The sequence below is a fragment of the Solanum tuberosum genome, unplaced genomic scaffold (genome assembly GCF_000226075.1).
Source record: "Solanum tuberosum cultivar DM 1-3 516 R44 unplaced genomic scaffold, SolTub_3.0 scf00184, whole genome shotgun sequence".
NCBI classification, from domain to species: domain Eukaryota; kingdom Viridiplantae; phylum Streptophyta; class Magnoliopsida; order Solanales; family Solanaceae; genus Solanum; species Solanum tuberosum.
Window position 1 is genome coordinate 557,583 of NW_006239109.1, and position 21,243 is coordinate 578,825.

At 30.5% G+C, this 21,243-nt stretch overlaps 3 protein-coding genes and 1 non-coding gene across 7 annotated transcripts; 1 reads left to right on the plus strand and 3 right to left on the minus strand.

Annotated features, from left to right (window-relative positions):
• Positions 1-1,723: 1,723 nt before the first annotated feature.
• LOC102593375 (UDP-glucuronate:xylan alpha-glucuronosyltransferase 2) lies at positions 1,724-4,912 on the minus strand. The gene is made up of 5 exons (XM_015312070.1): positions 4,736-4,912; positions 4,269-4,494; positions 3,433-3,825; positions 2,519-2,908; positions 1,724-2,370 (listed from the first exon to the last, which is right to left on the minus strand). The coding sequence occupies exons 1-5, from the start codon at positions 4,898-4,900 to the stop codon at positions 1,850-1,852; spliced, it is 1,695 nt and encodes a 564-aa protein (XP_015167556.1). The 5' UTR covers positions 4,901-4,912; the 3' UTR covers positions 1,724-1,849.
• Positions 4,913-7,603: 2,691 nt separating this feature from the next.
• Positions 7,604-12,138, minus strand: LOC102593702 (UDP-glucuronate:xylan alpha-glucuronosyltransferase 2-like). Of its 2 annotated transcripts, none has more exons than XM_006354890.2 (4): positions 11,722-12,138; positions 10,481-11,114; positions 8,777-9,184; positions 7,604-8,318 (listed from the first exon to the last, which is right to left on the minus strand). In XM_006354890.2, the coding sequence occupies exons 1-4, from the start codon at positions 11,890-11,892 to the stop codon at positions 7,792-7,794; spliced, it is 1,740 nt and encodes a 579-aa protein (XP_006354952.1). In that variant the 5' UTR covers positions 11,893-12,138; the 3' UTR covers positions 7,604-7,791. The 2 variants fall into 2 exon arrangements, with proteins under 2 accessions (XP_006354952.1, XP_015167557.1); XM_015312071.1 differs by having other exon boundaries at positions 11,717-11,799.
• TRNAR-CCU (transfer RNA arginine (anticodon CCU)) lies at positions 9,958-10,030 on the plus strand. The gene has a single exon. It is a non-coding gene; the product is annotated as a tRNA-Arg (tRNA).
• A 2,104-nt stretch (positions 12,139-14,242) lies between the features above and the next one.
• On the minus strand, positions 14,243-19,141 carry LOC102599839 (protein TIC 22, chloroplastic). 3 transcript variants are annotated; one of them, XM_006354829.2, is made up of 9 exons: positions 18,624-19,138; positions 18,176-18,238; positions 17,109-17,183; positions 16,547-16,597; positions 16,297-16,356; positions 16,121-16,186; positions 15,395-15,430; positions 14,624-14,808; positions 14,243-14,541 (listed from the first exon to the last, which is right to left on the minus strand). In XM_006354829.2, the coding sequence occupies exons 1-8, from the start codon at positions 19,059-19,061 to the stop codon at positions 14,716-14,718; spliced, it is 882 nt and encodes a 293-aa protein (XP_006354891.1). In that variant the 5' UTR covers positions 19,062-19,138; the 3' UTR covers positions 14,243-14,541; positions 14,624-14,715. The 3 variants fall into 3 exon arrangements, with proteins under 3 accessions (XP_006354891.1, XP_006354892.1, XP_015167558.1); XM_006354830.2 differs by having other exon boundaries at positions 14,614-14,808; XM_015312072.1 differs by lacking the exons at positions 14,243-14,541; positions 14,624-14,808; positions 15,395-15,430 and adding an exon at positions 15,438-15,900 and having other exon boundaries at positions 18,624-19,141.
• Positions 19,142-21,243: the final 2,102 nt, after the last annotated feature.

Below are 21,243 nucleotides of genomic sequence, written 5' to 3' on the forward strand. Positions count from 1 at the left end.
AATATTATATTCATTAAAACAATGTAATATAATATGATACATTCACTAAATTAGATATTTTATTAAATAAGCTAACAAAAAACTATTTTAAGAAAAAGAGAAATTATTAGTATTTGGTTTAGAAAGGATGAACCATAAATTGGTGAAAGTGAAACTACGACCACTTAATCATATGGTATTGCTAGTAACTTTTATATGTAAAAAAAAAAAAAGTAAACAAATTGCTTATTCGATTTTGTTAAATAAAAAGTAAACAAATGGATCATGTGAATATTTTTAGTTGTACAAAAGAAGTTCACATAAACTTTTTTGTGAATAACTTTCATATGTATTACTAAGTATTTAGGTTAACTTTTTTGTGAATAATGTTCATATGTATTATTAAGTATTTAAATCACGTGAATATGTTTTAAAAAAATTACCTTTTTAAGTATTTAATAATTACCTTCTTCGTTACAAAATACTTGTTTCCCTTACTAAAATGTTTTAAAATCATTTCCATTTTAAAATAATGATTTTTTTCTCATTTTACTCTCCGTTTACAATATTTAATAGGTAGTACATTATTGATGAAGTTAACATAAATATTAAATACTACTAATAAATATTTATTGAAGAAAGATTACATAATGAAATATGTTATGAGGATAATAAAAATAATTAAAAAATGTATAAATAAAAAATACGAAAACTGTTTTAAAACGGAGGAAATAATATAATTTTATGTAAGAGAAATTGTGGTTTAAGTGTTTATTGAACCATTATTGGAAATATGTGAAGTAGAAGAATCTCTCAACTAACATTCTAAGCTTAGCTTCCATTCTTCTCTCATATTAATTAAGTATTAAGTAAATTTAAAATGTTTGTCCCCAAATATTTAATAATTTAGAAACTTAATATAAAATTATTTATTTACTACTTTTCTTAAATAAAGACTCAAAATATTTATTTATCATTTTAATAAACCAAAAAGACATTCATTTTCTCAAAATATTACTCCTCCCTTATTACTCCAACTTGAATAGTCATTAATTACTCATTTATGAAAGGTTGGGTAGGATTTTGAAGATCTTCCAATTTTTAAAATATAGCCGCACTAAAATAATAATTAGCGACTGATAAATATTGTAGCTAAATAATTAAATTTATAACTAATCTTATTTAAACATAAATTAATACTGATTTATCAAAAAAAATTAACTACGAGCAATTTGACGATATAATACATGACCAAATTTTATTTTATTCTTTTTGTTGGTACCTAGTACCTACACATGCTTGCAGATTTTTCACTCAAACAGATTTACTTGTGTTATCAATTTTCAAAAATTAAATACTTTACTCAAAGGTGGAAAATTTGCTTCACTTACATTTAATGCCTCTTTTTTTTATTGACGCAAAGTAGGTCCAGATAATATTTTGCATTTAGTGCTTTTATATCTCGATACCAATAAAAAAATTACCTGATAATATTTACCGTAATAATTTATTCGATAAAATAAAATTTACTTGATAAAAGTTTATAAGATAAATAATTCAGAAATATCTTTTATAGGTGAAAAATTATCAAATTTCATAAATTTTGATGACTATAAAATTTGATGATGTTTTTAAGCGACAAGTATTAATTTATTTATTTTACTACAAAAATGTAAATTGAATGACCATTTGAAAAATTAAGTCGAACAAATATGAATTGAAAAATTATGTCAATAAGGTCACGCACATAATTTTCTCTGTGCAAAATTACTAGTATATATTATGGGTGACAATGTTTGAAGGAAATAAAAAACATATAAAAAATAAAATGGGAATTACAATATTATAGTTAAAGAACCTAATAAAAAAGTTAAGCTAATCTTCTAGGATCAGTAACATTAATCCTCCAATGTTCATCTTTTAATCCCATTTCTTCTGCCTCCTTTCTACTAAAATATAATTCAATTTTCCTCTGCTTTGACAATCCACAAAATTTTTGCAAATTCTCATCCATAGTATCATGAATTTTCCACCATGTCCTATGTGCGATATCGCTAGCATAAACGTGTAAATAACCAACGTCCCAATTACAATCATAGTCTCTGTAACACACCCAAGGCTTTAATCCGAGATAATGTACTGCATAGAGTTGCGGAGGATCTGCTTCAAATAGTTGGTTCTTAGCACTGACCTCGTTCAAATTTTCGAAATTCTTAAAAAAATTAACTCTTCTTGGTAACCTATGCCACCATACAAATATTTCATTAAGAAACCCTTGGTCACCTCCATTATATGAAATAATGTCTTTTGTATGTTGCATTAACATGTTGAATGTGCAATTTGATGGTTCAATCACCATTACTCCAGAATTAAATATTGATCCAGCATTACCTGTAATTAATATTAGAGCATACAAATATTAAAATTAGTATAAATGCAAATTTAGTAACACCCCTTTCAAATCACAAAATTCATAACTCTTCTTTAAGTCAAACTAAGTCATATAAAATATATCGAGAGTGCTAGTATATTAAATTACCTGTGGCTGACAATTGAGGAAATAGGAAAAGAATGTCGATGTTACGTAGAACAATGATGTCTGCATCAATAAAAACAACTTTTTCATAGTCAGTAAGTTGCCATAACCTGAACTTGCTGTAATTGTACTTATTGTACGAGTTTTTATCAGCTCTAGCATTTCTTATCCTCTCTATCAATCGAAGTTTCCACCCTGCTTTTACGAGCGCGTCGCGTTTGGGTTCGGGGATAGTGTCATCCAAAAGAAGAACAAGGTCCCGTCTGGTTCCAGTTCGAAGAAGACTCTGAGCTAGTGTTATTGCACCACAAACGTATTTTCCTGAGGAATGAAGAACCGTGGCGTAGGCTTCTCTGCTTTGTACGTTAGAGATGTTATACACCTTTTTCATTCCTGGAATGATAATTCAGAGTAAATGTTATTGATTGTCAAACATTTGGGTGTGTTTTCAAATTTTTTTGATTTCCTTCTTTTGTAGTTCGATGTGAAGCATCTTACAACAAAATCGAATTAAACAAGCAAAATAAGAAGATAGAAGGCATGATGTAAGCAAGATATATTCACTCCGTTCCTATTTAGTTGTCATCATTTTAGGTTTCAAACTCTTAAGAAAAATTAGGTAAGTTTATCATTGTATCCATAGTTAGTATTATGTTAAAGTCAAATTTTCAATAAATGAACATGAGTTTATTTAATTTGATTAACTAATTTGACCAATGAACATAAATTACTTAGTTTTTCTACGTTGGTCAAATGTATATTTACAAGACTAACAACTTTCAAAGGGTAAAATAAGAAGAATAGTGTAATTTATGCATTGATTTTGTGAAATAAATATTTATTTTTAATAAGGACGACATGTAAATAAGAATAGATTGAGTAACATCTATCACTTGAAAGTACTATACATAACATACCTTTTTCCCTTAGAGTCAAAGCCAACTTGCAAGAACCAATTGGCAATGAAATTTTTTGTGCCAACTTAGCCATATTTGGCTCATAATACCACCAATCTCCTTCCCTTTTCTTTAATTCTTTACATCTGAATATCTCCATCATTGGAATACATTTACTCAAGAAAATCAATTTCATCTTCCCATTCTTACCCTTTTTCCTATTGACAGCCAAATTTGCAGCCACAAGATGTACTTGTAGCCTAAAAACATCCCTTTTCCATCCTTCTTGTGGATAATTGCATGGTAATTTGACTACTATTATGTCCATGTTATTATAACCATAGAAATGTGGCATTGGTATTTCTGGACATGTTTGTCTTCTATCCATCTCTTCTAATTCTTCATCTATCTGTCCTGGAAATAAAGGCAGTAAAATCAATTCATCTTTTAATAACTCGTTTAATTTGTTCAAGTTTGAAGGTGTGAGGTTGGGACTAATTTGTTGACTTGACTTGACTTGACTCAATAGGTTGAAATTAAATCGAAATGAACTGTTAGATTATTGGGCCAAAACGGGTCAAATAGTGTAATCCAATAGGTCAAGATGCAACGTCGTTCAAAAACAAAATTAAAGATCAAGAATTGTGTATTTTTTGAAAAAAATTAATTAAGCTAATAATTTGAGAAAGTAAATTAGTTTTCACTTTCTTTTTTTTTTTAACCAAAAAACAAAAGAGAAGAGGAAGAGAAGTTAGGTCAAATTGGGTAGGTTGAAGTATGACCCGTTATCGAATGCCTGTTTATTGATTTGACTTGTTTAAATTTGATTCGATCTATTCATTTGTCACGTACTTTACCTGGAAACAAATCATCCCATTCCAACAACTCTGAGACCTTCTGGAATTGTACTTTAATTATTTGTCCATGGACTCTCCATTCACTAACATCTTCATCTTCCATATTCACCATTCCTATCTTCATTCCTCTCCCCATTATTTCTTTCACAAAACTTGGCTTCTTGTGTCTCACCATTTTCTTCAATATTGCATTTGTTCCATTCACAAATATTGGTTCTTCTTCCACCTACTCAATACAAGAAAAAAAAATTAGAGCTAGGTTTTTTCTCTTTCCAAAAAGATATATGAGTACTTGTTTTACTATCAGAAAATCGCTAATAGCTGGTCATTCAACTGATTAAATTAATGATAATCAGCATATGTATAAAATAGATATAATTCATGTATAACATACATATATGATATAATTGTGTATAATTAGTATATAATTTATGGAAAAAATAAACAGTAAATCTGATCGGACTTACCTTGTGATGACATTCACATGATGTGCATCTAATAGTAGATTTTGAATATTCATGATAAAGAGAAGATAATTGCCAGTGAAGAAGGGCAGCATAAGCAATTAAGAAACAAACCAAGAAAACTAAGTTGATTTTAATTATCAAAGCCTTTGAGGGAAAAGACTTCATAATCAACTTTAATTTTCCACAAACCAAAATGCTAGCTAGTTAAATTAAGAATTCATTTGATAGTGTAAAGAATGTAATTATATTTAAATAATAATAGTAAGTGGAGACATGAATAATTAATGTAGGTGATTAATTTATGTTTAATAGGGATTTGCTGGCAGCAAATAAGGGTATGGAGCTTTAATTATTGTTTGCCATAAACGTTGAGTGGTTTTATTAGTTGTATTTTATGTTGTAAACATTATAAAAAAATACAAAAAAAAGTTGTACTATACTATTTCCGTACACTTTTAATCGTCATAGTTTTTTTATAGTTAAATTATACTATACTATCTCCATACACTTTTAATCGTCATAGTTTTCTTTATAGTCAAATTATAAAAACGTTGACTAACATTTTACTATGTATCTTTTCATCGTATTGATATGCAAAAAATTGGAATTTATATTACTTTTCATATAGTTATTGAATATCTAAAAAAATTTTTGTTTAAAATATCGAATTAATGTAATCTAATTTAACTTTGAAAATTAGTCAAATTAACTTTCAAAAAACACAACATAACAAATAAAAGTGGACGGAGGGAGTAATATTTTTTTAATTATAAATGTCACGTGCTGAGCTCGTAAGCCTATGACAGATCCGACATTGAAGCTGCGATCCATGCTGTACAGCACGCATCAACATTATTTTTTTAAAAAAAGAATATATCGACTTAGGTAAATTTTATCGAGACACTTAAATAATAATATATTCTGATTGAGTATTTGTATACATCATAAAATATATAATAAGAAATATTTTGCTATATATTTAAATATTCTGTTCAAATAGACTATAGTTCAAATATCTAAATAATATTTACTGAATATTGATATTCAACCTTGTGTCAAACAAAAATCGTCATATAAAATGAAATTAATGAAACCAAAATCCAAAATCAAAATCCATGTACTCATACTCTGTTTGGTCTCTCTTCGGCCCATTTAATTATAGGGCTCCATTAGATTGGGTCTAGTGGGTTCTTTAGGCCCATTGCACTTGTTAAAGTTCTGATTTTGGAATTGGCCCATTGGCTCATATTTGGTCAAACTATCAAAAATAATTCTTTTTAAAAAAAGTTGATGTTTTTTAATAATTCTTTTTTTTTTATCAGATCATTTAAAAACATATGTTTTTGAATTATTTTCGAATAAAATCAATCTCCGAAGATCGCTTTTTGCTATCATTTCTTTTTAAAAAAACTAATAGTATCTAAAGTTGTTTTTGTTAAAAGGATCTGATATATTTCTCAATTTGTCATTTAGAGCTGATATACCCCTTGTTATGAAAGTGATTCATATATACAAATGATTTTTTTATACAAATGAATTATATATACCCTTTTCCTCTAATGAAAGTGAAAAAAATAATTTTAATTCAAAAATCGACCTCCGAAGTGGAATTTTTATGATTGTTTTTTTAATGGAGGTCGGTTATATGAGCCTCATATAACACGGCCTATACTATTAAGTTGGTAAAAGTAGTGACAAATAAAAATTTCAAAATTGTTTATAATGTTTATGGATTCAACATTAAAAAATTATACCAAAAATATTGAACATGCAGAAGGTTCTCTTTTTATGAATTTATTAAATATAGAGCCGACAATACATCTCAGATTTGCACTCGTGGAAGCTTCTTATAAAGTTTTTGTTAATATTTGCTCATACAAAATATAAATATATTGTGTTACCTCAATTATAATGTATTAAAACAAAATTTTCAGCTGTTAGGTGCACCTAAAAATTAATTAGTTTGCTCAACTAATACTCTTTTTGTTCTTTTTCAACTGATCTATCATTATCACATGCTAATTCTTGGCCTTCACCACAATTAATCATTTAGCTATTTTACCTTTTCTTCTACTCAACAATTCTTCCAATATTAAAAATTAATATACAGTCAAATCTTTTTATATGAGTATTGTTTATCTAAATATTTTCTTAAAAATGTTATCGCGAAGTTTATTATAAAAAGTATAACATTATTATAAAGAAGACTGTTGTATAAAAGTCTATGTATAAAAAACAACTATAGATTTGTTTGTTGTACTTTGAAATATATCAATCACTGCGTTGGTTATACTAGTAATCATTAAATTAATACAACAATCCATGCTCTACCAAATTCATGTTTTCTTTTAAGAAAAAAAAACACTTATCTATCTTACATATTTTAAATAAAATATTTGATTTGTTTATTGAAATCGTTAAGTACTATAGTTGACTAATTAAGCTTAATTTAATTTGTAGTCTACCTAATTAAAACGGAACTTAATTATTCTAAATACGACTGGTCTCATTTTATATGATGGACATTTAATTGAACAAAAAATTTAATAGGGAAAAACAATACATCAAATAGACAAATTGAAGAGTTAAAAGAAATTAAAATATTCTTAAAATTTTGAAAATCATATATTATAATTACTAAAAATGGACTGATGTATAAGTTAGAAAAAAATATATTTTGATCACTTGATCGAGTCCTTAAAGGCTACTATTATATATTAGGCATAAAAACATGACATCCTCTTAAATTTGTTCATAAGTATTATTTGGATACTCGAAATATGACTTGTTTCACTATACTGAATAAATAAACATACGAAAAAATGTTCTTTATAACGACAATAATAATTTAAAAAAAAAGAGGAGGTAGAATAGCTAAACATTTTTCATGTTCCAAAAATTAAGAACAAGCATCCTCTATATACACATGAATAAATAGTGCATGAAGGCCATGTTCATAACTCATAAGTACTCTGTGCAAAAGTACTACTATATATAGTAGCATACATATTAAATGAAAAAAAAAAACATTGATAATAAAAAAAATTTAAAAAAAATCAAGAAAATTTTCTAGGATCAGTAACATTAATCCTCCAATGTTCATCTTTAAATCCAATTTTTCCAGCCAATTTTCTATCCCATTCTAATTCAATTTTCCTTTGCTCTGTCAATCCACACAATTTTTGTAAACTCTCATCCATTGAGTCATGTAATTTCCACCATGTCTCATGTGCGATATCGCTAGCATAAACACGTTGATCACCTATGTCCCAGTTACAATCGTAGTCCCTGTAACATACCCATGGCTTTAACCCGAGATAATGTATAGAGTATACTTTTGGAGGATCTGCCCCGAATAGTTGATTCTTAACGCTGACCTCGTTCGAATTATTTGACCAAAAGTTCTTTAAGAAATTAACCCTTCTAGGCAATCTATGCCACCATACAAATACTTCATTAAGGAAACCTTGGTCACCTCCATTATATGAAATGATCTCTTTTGTACGTTTCATGAACATTTTGAAGGTGCAATTTGATGGCTCGATCACCATTATTCCAGAATTGAAGATTGATGCATCGTTACCTGTAGATGACAGATTCAAAATTTAAATATTTAAACTTTGTTTTTCACTCTTAGTGTCTTAATTCGATTATACATGAATTTTAAGAATGCAAAGAAATTCTTTGGATCGTATATATGGTCTTGAAACTTTGTGATTTTATACTATGCCATTACATTTATCTAAAGGAGTGTCATTAAACGTGTATATTTTGTATATCTATGGAGAAAATATTTTTCAAAAAGTGTTTCGATTTTTCAATATTTAGTAGGTCAAATTTTGATTTTATTTTTATTTTTAAGAAAATGACTTTGCTGGTGGAAATAGAGATAACAAGTTCTATAAGTAACATGCCCCGCTCCCAACCCCCTCCTCCCCATCTCCGGGCCCAACCATGCATCCATGCACACCCTCTTTCTTTTCAAAAAAGGCTAGTAAAACAAAGAAAGTAAGACGTATAAATTGAAACAACTAGTATTACCTGTAGCCGTCATTTGAGGAAAATGGAAAAGGAGGTCAATGTTACGAAGAACAATAATATCAGCATCAATGAAAATGATTTTATCATAATCCGTAAGCTGCCATAACCTGAACTTGCTGTAATTATACTCATTATACGTATTTTTTTCAGCTCTAGGGTTTCTTATCCTCTTTATGAACCGTAGTTTCCACCCTGCTTTTATAAGCGCGTCGCGTTTAGATTCAGAAATACTGTTATCCAGAAGAAGAATTAGGTCCCGTTTGGTTCCAGTTCGAAGAAGACTCTGAGCTAATGTTATTGCACCACAAACATATGTTTCTGATGAATGAAGAACCGTGGCATAAGCTTCTCTTGTTGGTACTTTTGTGCTGCTTTCTATTTTCGAAATATCATACACTTCGTTGATTTCTGTAATCAAAATATGTTTATAATGTGAGTTCGACAGAATTCAGTAACTTTAATCTAAATTCTATAGTTTTGTCATTGGTAACAATGAACATAAAATTCGAGGTTATATTAGAGAAATAATTAATAGAATGGTCTTAGCATGTGCACTAATAAATATTTGAGTTTCCACCTTATGTTCAATTAATTTGTATTATTAGCTTCTTGATTAGTTGAACATTGACTTCATATGAAGAAAAAAAAAAGAATATCATTTTTGTTTTATTTTAATTTTAGTGACACGCCTTAGCCTATATATTTTGTATATGCAAGTAGACATTTAATTTCTCAAAATCTACCAAACATTTTACTGACTATTTGGATAATGATTTTTCAACCTCATTTTGGCACCAACCACTTAAAATCAAACTTCCCACCAATAAACGTTATACACTCAGTTTTTATAAAGAATATCTTCTGTAATATTTACAATTTTGAGAATAATATAAGTTAACTTTATAACAAGTAAAAATGATTCGATTGTATAAAATTTCTTGATACTAACGAATAACGAGTATATAACTCAAATCAATGATTATATTATGTCCTACAAAATAGTCAAGTTAGTTGCCAGACAATATTAATCAAGAATATTTGAGACTATTATTACAAGTAGAGGTAACCAAAACGTTTGAGAAAATCATTATAATTAGGTGAAGAGAAATAATTCAAAAGATTTTTTTTACTATTCAAGAAACTAAATAAATAATATTTGTTACTAATTTTTGTACATAAAAGCGCCTGTAGCTCAGTGGATAGAGCGTCTGTTTCCTAAGCAGAAAGTCGTAGGTTCGACCCCTACCTGGCGCGTAACATTTTTTTGAATTATTTCGATACGTCTCACACTATAACCATGCCATTTTTTTTTATGATCAAAGTAATTTAACATGTTAGGAATTAACACATTCCATTCCGATATAACTTAAGGATGATCGTTGTGATCTTCATTTTCTTAAAATTAACACATTCCGATATGTCTCACACACTAACCTACTATGACATTGTTTTAATGATCAATATAATTTAACATGCTAAGAATTAACACATTCCGATACTTCTTAAGATTGATCGTTATGATCAATATAATTTAACATGTTCGGAATCAATACAGTTCAATACTTCTTAAGAATGATCATTGTCATTTTTTATGATCATTACTGTAATTTAACATGTTATAGCAGTTCGATCATTTTGGGTCCAACTTTCTAATATGAAAGAAAGAAGATAGCAATAAGTAAAAGTTTGAAAGTGTAAACATACCTTTTCCCCATAGAGGCAAAGCCAACATACAAGAACCAATTGGCAATGAAACTTTTTGAGCCAATTTATCCATATTTGACTCATAATACCACCAATCACCTTCTTTTTTCTTCAACTCCTCACATCTAAACATTTCCACCATAGGTCTACACTTACTCAAAAAAATCAATTTCATTTTCTTTCCAATTCCTCTTTTCACAGCCAAATTTGCAGCCACAAGATTCACTTGTAACATATAAACATCTCTTCCCCATCCTTCTTGTGGATATTTACATGGCAATTTAACAACTAACATATCCATATTATCTCTATAGTTATTAAAATTTGGCATTGGTATTTCAGGACACATTGGTCCATCCATTTCTTCTTCTTCATCTATCCATTCTGGAAATATATCTTTCCATTCAAATAAATTCGAGACTTTCTCGAATTTAATGTTTGTTATTTGGCCATAGATTTTCCATTCACTAACATCTTCACCTTCCATATTTACCATTCCTATCTTCATTCCTCTCCCCATTTTATTTAAAAAACTCGGCTTTTCGCGCTTTAGTATTAACTTTTCCTCTGTTTTTGCTTCATTCATAACCATTTTTTCTTCTAATACTGCTTTCATCTTTATCCCTCCTTCTCCCTATTCAAAACAAGAAGGAAAAAAAAATAATTCATGTTGTTTTTTTATTCAAACTGATGAATATATCTTGAGTTATAACTTTCTTGAATTTGAATAAAAAGAATGGACAATGGTCTACATTATATTATATTGTACGAAATATCTTAATTTTACCCTTCATTATACTTTAACGTTATTCGTAGCCTTGTTGTTAGCAAATTGTCTCGTAATTGCTCTTGACTTTTGAGAATGATCTAGTATGGACTTGTATGTTAAAATCAAGAGCAAATACAATATGATTTGCTAATGGCAAATGCATGAATAGCCCTAAAAAAATTGAACCTTTTTATTAAAAAAAAAACTCACCTTATTCTTCGAAAATATCCTAATCTCACCCTCTGCTATGCTTTGAGTTCATTCATACCTTTAACATCAATAAATCGTTTTATATTTGCTCTTGTCTTTACCAGAAGTCCAACCGTACTTTATCCATTAAAAAAGTTGAGCAAATATAAGACGATTTGCTAATACCAAGAATATGAATAGCTCCAAAGTATAACAAAGCGTAAAATTATTAGACATTTCCACCCCTATAAATTAAGAAACAAAAAATTAAAGCTCACCTTACCTTATGATGACATTCTCTCAATGAACATCTAACAAGAGATGTTGCATATTCATGATAAACATAAGTTGATGGCTTTAGAAGAATAGCAGCATAACCAATCAAGAAACAAGCCAAAAAAACCAAGTTGATTTTGATGATCAATGCTTTAGAAGGAAGGGACTTCATAATCATTTTTCTTTTTTTGGTATGTTGTGTATAGAAAGGAGAGTGCTACTTCTTTGTGCTATATAAAATGTGAACTTTCACTCTCTCCAACCTTAATAATAATATTTGTAGTGAGCAAGTAAGATAGTGGATTAATTTAAAATTGAGTGATTAACATATATTTAAAAGGGATTTGGCAATAGTTGTTAGAGAGACAGAGAGGAGGCCTAATTATGAAAAGATTAAGGAATAAGTAATTAGAACTACTAAGAAAGCTCCAAGTGTTGTTTATTTAAGATTTCATTTTCTTAACTTGGAGATCAATATATATAAGGGAAGGAGATTTAAATTGTTTGCCATATGTTTAATATGTGTTGTTAGTATTATTTATTTTTGAAAAAAAAGATACTATATTGTTTTATTTCCTAAAATACCCATCCTTTATTGTCAAGATACAAAGTTGATAATGGCTGTTGAGTCAATTTGTTTTTCTTTAAGGGAAGGGCAAATGGCCTTTTTCTGCCGTCGAGTTTAACTTTTATATACTAATAAAATGCTGATATAATATGTTATTATCACTTAATTACTCATTAAAGTGAGTTTATAGCATAAAAATTAGATATAATTATTACTATAAACAATTAAAGTACTCCCATAAGCTGTTGTAGACTTGTGGTATGGTGGTCGGCATGCATCTGAATTCAATATTTTTTTTATGTGAAACATGAATTTATAAATAAAAATTCTTTTAAATCACTATAATAGTAAATATGGCACTTCTGAATATGATGTTATATATATATTTTGAATATTATCATCAAGGCTAGATCCACCCTTGTTATACCAGGTTCATCGGAACCCAGTACTTCCAAAGCAAAGTATAAATTTATGAGTAAAGTTTTATAAAATTATAACAAATAGTAGATATAAACTTAAAATCATAACAGGTAAATACTATGAATATTAAAGGCCAAACTTATAAAGTTTAAAATTTATGATCCGCCTCTAATTATCAGAACATATGAGTTAAATTATGTATTAGCTTATAAGCAGAGTATCTTTCCATTTGGAGTAAGAGTTACTAAAATAAAATAATTAAGAAAATGTTAAAATTCACAATTTTGAAATATTTGGAAGGGCAGCTAATAGCTTAAGGCCAACAACTAGTATAGTTGGGCTGTCAATGTCTTATGAACAAACAAATGTCACTTTTAGCTGTTACAAAATTGCAAGGTCGCACCAATACTTGATTTTCTACACATTTTTAGAACTAATATAATTTATTATATTGCTATATAGAACAGAAAAAATAAATAAATTAAATAAATAAACAAGCAATGATTATCTTTAACAAATGATCATTTTAATAGGCTTTAGGTGAGATAACCACTCTTTACCAAAACAATAGATTCCCATGTTGATATTAGGGTAGAAAATCATTGTTGTACACTCAATGTCAACCCTTTCAATAATTTACATGAATATTACTCCACCGTCGTGATTTCTAAACATAATTGTCTCAAATTATTTGTCATTTTATAAGTTTAAGACAAAATTAATAATTTGTTTCCATTCTGTCTTTAGTAGTAATTGTTCTTGAAGACTACAAACACATCAATATAGAATATTTAATGAAGAAAGATCATATACAAAAATGAGTGTAGGAACGAAACATGACAAGTAATTTGAGATGAATAGAGTATTGCATAACAGGGCACCCTTGTAATCTATCATCTTCCTTTTCCTTTTTTTGTTAGTGAGAGAGGAAATGATCAAAACTACTTTGTTAACAACATATTAAACTATGTTAATAGAAGGTACACTGTTGCAGATGAGTCAAAATTTCTCTTTTTTCTTTAGGTACATAGTCTAGGTAAGCTTTTAGTATAAAAAAAGTAGGCTTCTAAGTTATTTTGGCAAACTAAAAAGGTGCATGCCATTTTGACTGCATCACATATTTTTCCATTTCAAAAGGCTTCTGGCAACACTATTATCACAAAAACTTTTTTCCAGAGAAAAATGTAAAGGTAAAAAAGACTGACCAAAAATGAAAAGAAAAAATCAAGAAAGTCCAATTGTCTAAAAATAACCTTCAAATGAACTATTCAAAGAAGGCCGGCACATTCATTGAATTGTTCATTACATTTTCACTACATATCCAGAAGAGACCTTTAGTAAGTTTCCAAATATATTATACCAACACCCTCAGGTTAGTTGGTGCAAATTACCAATCAGCGTGCTCAGCGATATCATCTACTGGTGCATGACTCACAAGTCAAGACCAATAACACTGGATAACATAAAGCAACGCACCAAAATTTAAGAACATGTGGTTAATAGTGTACCAGAAGAGCACCACACAACTTTAACAATTTTCGTCGCAAACTGAGGGTACCACAACTTGTTATCGTTTCTTTCACTCTCAGATAAAATGGGAGGTGAGAGTGTGCAAAGCATCCTGAGATAATTTACCCCATCAATATAGAATATTGCTAAGAGTCAAAACATAATTCAACAATTCAAATTGTGCAATGTACAGATGACACCAAGTAAATTGTGCCTCTAGTTACCAACTCATTGACTTTTAATGTATAACATGTTAGTTGTTCCCTCCATTGAAAATTCAAGCAAAAACTTGATCATTTATGTATCTTCTTTAAGCTAATCCAGCAGTACCTGAACATATCAAGAAATTAGTAAAAGCTTCTAGAAATTACTAATAAAACAAGTCAGAGGTAGAAAGCATACGGAGCTTAACTATTTGGATTATTCGGGTCGACCAAATGCAGAGGAGAATGTGAACCTGCCTCTATTTTCATTTGTTTCAAACAGGAGCTGCTTGCAAGAAATTCATGCTTTTGTAACATCTTGAATGTGCTGTGAATGGCTTTTACCGGGGGGAATAAAGATAAGGTCCTCCCAGCCAGAATTTCTCTGACTTATCTGCCACCGGAAACACGGAGAAGTTGAGAGAAGAGAAAAAAAAAAATAGGCGGGGGTCCATGTCGGAATATTGTTACATTTGCTTAAACAAAGGATAGAATAGAAAAGCTTTAAGATGTTATCTCAGAAAACATTTCTTTTATGCTGTTTGAAATTCAAATTTCGCGATAAGCTACACCCCTTTTAATTTTTTCATTTCAGCACTTGCGTGTTTTAATTGATCACTTCTTCCTTTCAATTTTCCAGCAAGGAACCATTTAACGATGGGCAAACATCTTTTGACAGTATGAACTGCTGGTGCAAGTTTTTAGTATTTTCCTCATCCCTTCGGGGAAAAAGGGTAGTGGGTAAAAGCTCGTAGATAAGTCTTAATTTCCTTGGCTTATGGTTTACTCATTATGTTACTTTCTCTGAAGTGAGTACTCATGGTATCAGTCCCTCAACAAGTTCCGGACCAAGATGTAATTGATTCATCTTTACAACGTGTAGTGCGATAACAGATTTATTGATGCATGAAACTAAGAATTCGAAGTATAATTGAACTTCTAAAATTCACATATAAAATGTCCAAGCAGGAAGCACCTACCTCCATTTTTTTCAGGACATCTTCCAAAGTCCCTACCTGTTGATGAGGAAAAAGAATACTAGCAAGTTAACATTAGCTGATATAGTTTCTTGTTACAATGACAGGTCAGAAGACAAAAAATCTTGACGAATACAAAAAAGCCAGTAAACCTTGTCCTTTCATGGACAAGCAAGCCCCTATAATAGTCCGACAGGAATCTTTAGAAAGGAAAAGAAACACTATTCATTTTATAACTTACAAAAAAGATACTGCCAGTAAGAGGATTGGCAAGGTGAGTTTTTACATACAAAAGGATTTAAACAGCAAAGCATTAATGTCCTTAACATACATCAAACCTCTTTCAGGGTTCTTAACTCCGTTTCCTTCTCGTAATTGAAGTAAGAGATTTTACATTAACATGATAACTAACTAGGGAGACTTAGCTATATTTTTCAAGTAATAACTTTCAACCATTAATCCTCTCCATTACATGCAAAATTTACAATGTTAGACTCTCCAAGTGAAACCTGTTGCACGTAAATTCAATATTTAAAATCCTGTCCGCACTCGGACAATGTTAGACTTGATAAAAGAGAGATCAATGCGAATGAAATTTACTCCAAAACACTTATTAAAAAAAAGTTCTCGGAGACATCTTATATTCACCTTTTAGCATGTTTGACCATTCTAAATCTATCTGCACGCCCTATCAGAAAGCAAACAGAAAGATAAAAGTGATTATGATACCATAATGTGCTGAGAGACACTAGATCCTCTCGATGCCCTTGACGATAACTCCTTTTCTATATCCTCCTGTATACCCGAAAAGGAATTCAATGAAAACCATCACGAATAAATAATTATATCTAGTTTTTTTCGTTTCTTCTGACTAGCTACAGTTCAAGATATTAAAACCAACATACCTTTCGAAAGTATATTGGACAGTATCGTCGGTTTCTCTTTTTCACAACTAGGAGATCTGACTGCACAAGAACAAAAAGCTACAGAATTAAGCGGAGTTTAACCATATTCAGCAGTCCACTCCCTGATATACAAAATATTTAGCAAAAGCTTTCCAGTGAGTGAAGGTTCATAATTCAAAAAATACACAGGCTGAGTATGTAATGCTAGAGGTTTTTTTGCATATAGTTGGCAAAAAAGTTTATATGGTACCTGGAAAACAGGGACTCCATCAAATCCAGTCTTTACATCAGAAGCTTTTAACTGTCACAGAAAAGACAATGTTGAGATGAACAGATTTTTTTAATAAGCATGCATTGAAATATTATGTTTAGCCAAAGAGATATTTTCAGGAGGAGGAGACAGAAGTTGGGTGGCAATGGAGGTCAAGCCATTAGTAATCTATGCTTCATCTACTAGACTAGTGAGCAAGAGCCTACATACAAGGCATGTCAGTAACCCAAGTTCAAATCTCGAAAAGACCTCCATTTTGGAAATATTTTAATTATCAGTAAAGAGAAGAAAAAACAAGGGTATGTCAGTGGACCTCAAAAATTGATGGGTTGCAAGCAATTCTACCGCCTCTGGAATCTGGTCATAAGTTAAAACTACATACCAGTGTACTTTCACGTAAAACTATCACAGGTAGATGAATATACAGTATAACTTTCACTTGCACAACTGAACAGGCGTCCTTGTGCAATTCTACTACATTCAGTGGAAATTACAAGGATCCCAGACTCAAAACTTAAGGATGACCAACATGGATAACTACCTCCATTGCATTCTTAATTTGAACAGGATCTGGCAAAAACCGAAATGCAATTCCTTCAACCTTCAACATGTAAACCTGCAAATTGATACAAAAAAGAAAGATGTGTACCAATCAAAATATGGGACTAGTGCCTAGCAACACCTTTAGGAAGAAATGGAAAAGCAAAAAACAGGAATTCTTGCACATACAGACAACTGCAACTAGTTGCAAAACATTACTTAATGTACACTGGACCTGTTAAGTAGAGACAAAAATGTCTTTCATTCTTAAGTTAGGCTTCAACTTTTTCTTTTTAATTTAATAGCAGAAGAATTAAACGGGATAAATCAGAAGTCTGAGGCTCAAAAGGAGTACGATATGATCCCTTTTTTTATGGATGAACAAGAGATACAAAATGTATCGATAATGCAAACTTATCTTAAAGATGTAAAAAGAGAACAAATCACTAAAAGAAAGGGTTAAGAAAAATGGCTCAGTGAATTAATCTTAACCTATGAAGGCCAGGTAATCTAATCGAGCCTTACCTCAAGGGACTCTTTTGAAAAATTCCATTGCTTATGCAAAATAGGATGCATGCTCTGTTTTGATTCAATCAATCAACTACGTGTCAATCTAAACAAGTCAGGATCGGTATATCCATTCTGCTATATTTCAATCCAACACTTTTTTAACTGATAGACAATTCAATAACCATCAAAGTTTATACCCATTCTTGCAAGAAGAAGTCTCAAAATATGCACAGAATTAGATCGAACATATACATACAAGTAGATCATCAGTAGCTTCTGACTTTCCACCAACCAATCTTGATGAGCACTATAGACAAACTGTCCATCACTAATACCATATCTATTACCAGACACTCTCATGGTACTAAAATTTCGCTAAAGTTCAATCCTTTAAACAAGAAAATGGCCTTTTCCATAGAGTAATCAAATGTCACTCCTAAAGTTTGCAATTCTTTTCTAATGAATGTACAAACTTGTAAAAAGAAAGAACAAAAAATTCACCAAAGCAGATATATCTTTGAAAGAAAAATTCAAACCAAAAGGAAACAAAAAATTCACCTGATCAAGTGTCAATGGAACTACCTTAGCTCCACCTCTCACTTCCCCCTTCCGCAACCGTACCTGAAAAACCTTCACATGTTCATTTCTCCACAAACAAGCCTTCCATTGTATATCAAAACTTCTAAAACAACACCTCAATTGCAAACTAAAAAGGTCAACATTATCGGTCTTCTGTATCTGCTATCTTATGTATCAATTCCATTATATTCAGGTTCAATACATTCTAATAATAAATAATTTGTCCTTTGAAGGCAATGTTCCAATGATAAATACCCAATAATTTCTTTTAAAGCAATCATCTTTAACTTAGTTTTCTCTTTGGGCTAGTTTATACATTTCTTTTTCCCTTCTTGCTTCCCTACTTTGATAAAGGAGTTCATCTCTCTCTTCACTCTCTTCTATAGAGAAAAAATTCTATAAATTTATTTTAAAAAATGAAGTTCACCTGAGCAAGAAATGCCTCGGCGTCCTCTTGACGGAAGCACAATAATCCGATTGACTTCGCACTATTCGGGTCCGAAATGAGCACGAATTCATTGTTAGAATTGCTAACCGTGTATACAGAAGTTCCAGTTAATGTCTTAGCCACATAATCCGAGCTCAAACCGGTGTTTTTAGCGACCTTCTCTTGACGCTGCGACACCGAAGCGAACGGAAGAGATAGATGATAAGAATGCAACGGCAACGAACAACTCCTCCCTATCGCCGCCGGCAGCGGCTGCTGAATAAAATCGGCCGCGATTTTAGAACTCAGCCGTTTCGCTTCGTCGATTCGGTTAGTGAGTTCGGCACCGAGTCGGGAGCAGTGCTGGTGAACGAAGGTGGAGAGAGAGAGTAGAGGACTACTGGAGGGTCCGAATCCGGTTGAGGGTTTGGACTCCATTGATTGTTTACAGAGAAAGGGGAAGGGAATTCGGAGAAGAAGGCTTTCGTATTTCAAGTTTGGGCTTTCGGTTCACATTAGGTCCAATTATTATTGGTAATCCATCTACCAAAGGCCCATCCATCACAATATATAAATAGCCTCGTTTGTCTGGATTATATACAAATATTATATAGAGAATATCAGCATAAGATATAACTAGACACACTCAAATTTGACCTCAATTATCAAGTAAACACATCTAGACACCTCAACTTGGTCTCAATTGACAACACAACCCCTCTATTTCTCGTGGACACCCGATGATGATGTGACATGTGAATTTTGGAGGTGTCTAAATGATCACTTACAAAGTCGGAGTGTTCAGCTGAACATTGGAGACGCGTCGAGGTGTCTTGATGTGCATACTCAAAGTTATAGTGTTTACTTGCCAGCTGAGGTCAAATTTGAACATACAGCTCGATTGGCTGATCGTTTTGTTCACAAACATCAAAAGCAATCGAGCAACTTGAAGCTAAGTGTGGTGTTTTTTTCCAAAAATAAAAACAAACTTTAGGATCTATGTTTATTACTACCTGCTTGTAAAATAGAATAGCAGGGGTAACAACGAGGGTAAATTTTAGCCCATTTTAGTAACGGCAAGGACATATTTGACCTCAACTAGTAACAAATGACAAATTTGTTTCATTTGCATAGTTCAAAAGCAAATTTGACCCTTTTCCGTTCTCACTGGAGTAAACAAACACATGGATGACTTCTCAATTAATTTTCATGTAACTTGTATACTAGAAAGTTGACGCAATTAATTCCATATCTTCATTGTTGCATAAGTTATTTAGTTGGAGTAAGACCTAGTATAAACCACAAACATGGAACAACAAAAAATAATCAAAGCTTATTAACTCAAATAACCTCCATTTTATATTCACCAAATTATTGTTTGATAGTACATAAAAAGTTTCTAATGACATGAAAAACGTCTTTCCGTACGCATATTGTTTTAAGACTTTGCATTTATATGCAAATTAAAGTTGTAACTATTAGACTGACACTTCAATCTCATGTCAAATTATGTTTGTTTACATAGACACAAATAATGAAAATAATTACATTATAAGTGATTAGAAGCTGGATGAGAAACACGTTACTCATATTAATTTTTGTATAACTTATACATGTTTAGTGGGTGGATAGAATCATAGAAAATAAGTTATTCATGTACAAAATTAATACGACGTTTGGTTGACAATTTAGAAATCTACACAACTAATACATGTACAAGCTATGATGGAATCTATGTATTATTTTAAGCAGGATAGAAAGTGAAATAACTAATTCTAATAATCTAATATATGTATTATGTTTAACTAATACATGAATAACTGATATCTGCATAAAACAATGGATCGACTAATTCATAAATAATCACTACATTACTAATAGATAACGATGCATAACTCTAACCAGCTACCAAATGACCATTATAGGTCGTTTAGTTATTTCTTATCCATTATTTGGTTATTGTAGCAAGATCAGTAATAATTAGTATTACGATAAGTTATCTCGGAGGGTGGAATAATAGTATCATAATTAATTATCTCGAGATAAAATAAGAAAATGACAAAAATACCTTGACGTCCTTCAAACTATTTTCTACTATAAATGATGGAGGATATTTTTGTAAACAAACAAATTTTTTTTTTTGAAATTATTCAATGCATGTTATTTTTCATACTCCTAATACAACTAATTGTACCTTAACTTGTCTTCAAACCAAACGACCCCTTAGTACATAGGTTTGCATATATAAGGGTGTACATAGTCTAGATTGGTTCAGATTTTTCAAATATCAAATCAAATCAATAAAAATCGGATTTTACAACCTCGAGGTTTTTTCGTATTTTTCAGTTTTCTCAATTTTCTTTGGATCTTTTCTGATAAAGTATTCATACACAATGTATAGGTGAAATAGTCTGTGAGACCCTTATACTTGGCTTGGATTATCAACTAGACCTCCTTACATAACATTTTAAACACCTCTAATGATGATTTATTTGTTTGCTATAAATCATAATGTAACTACACGAGAACTGTTTGGTTGTCCAAGTGTAATTACGCAATTAGATTGATTTTATTTTTGACATTTCATACTTTTACACTGATTTTAATATATATATATATA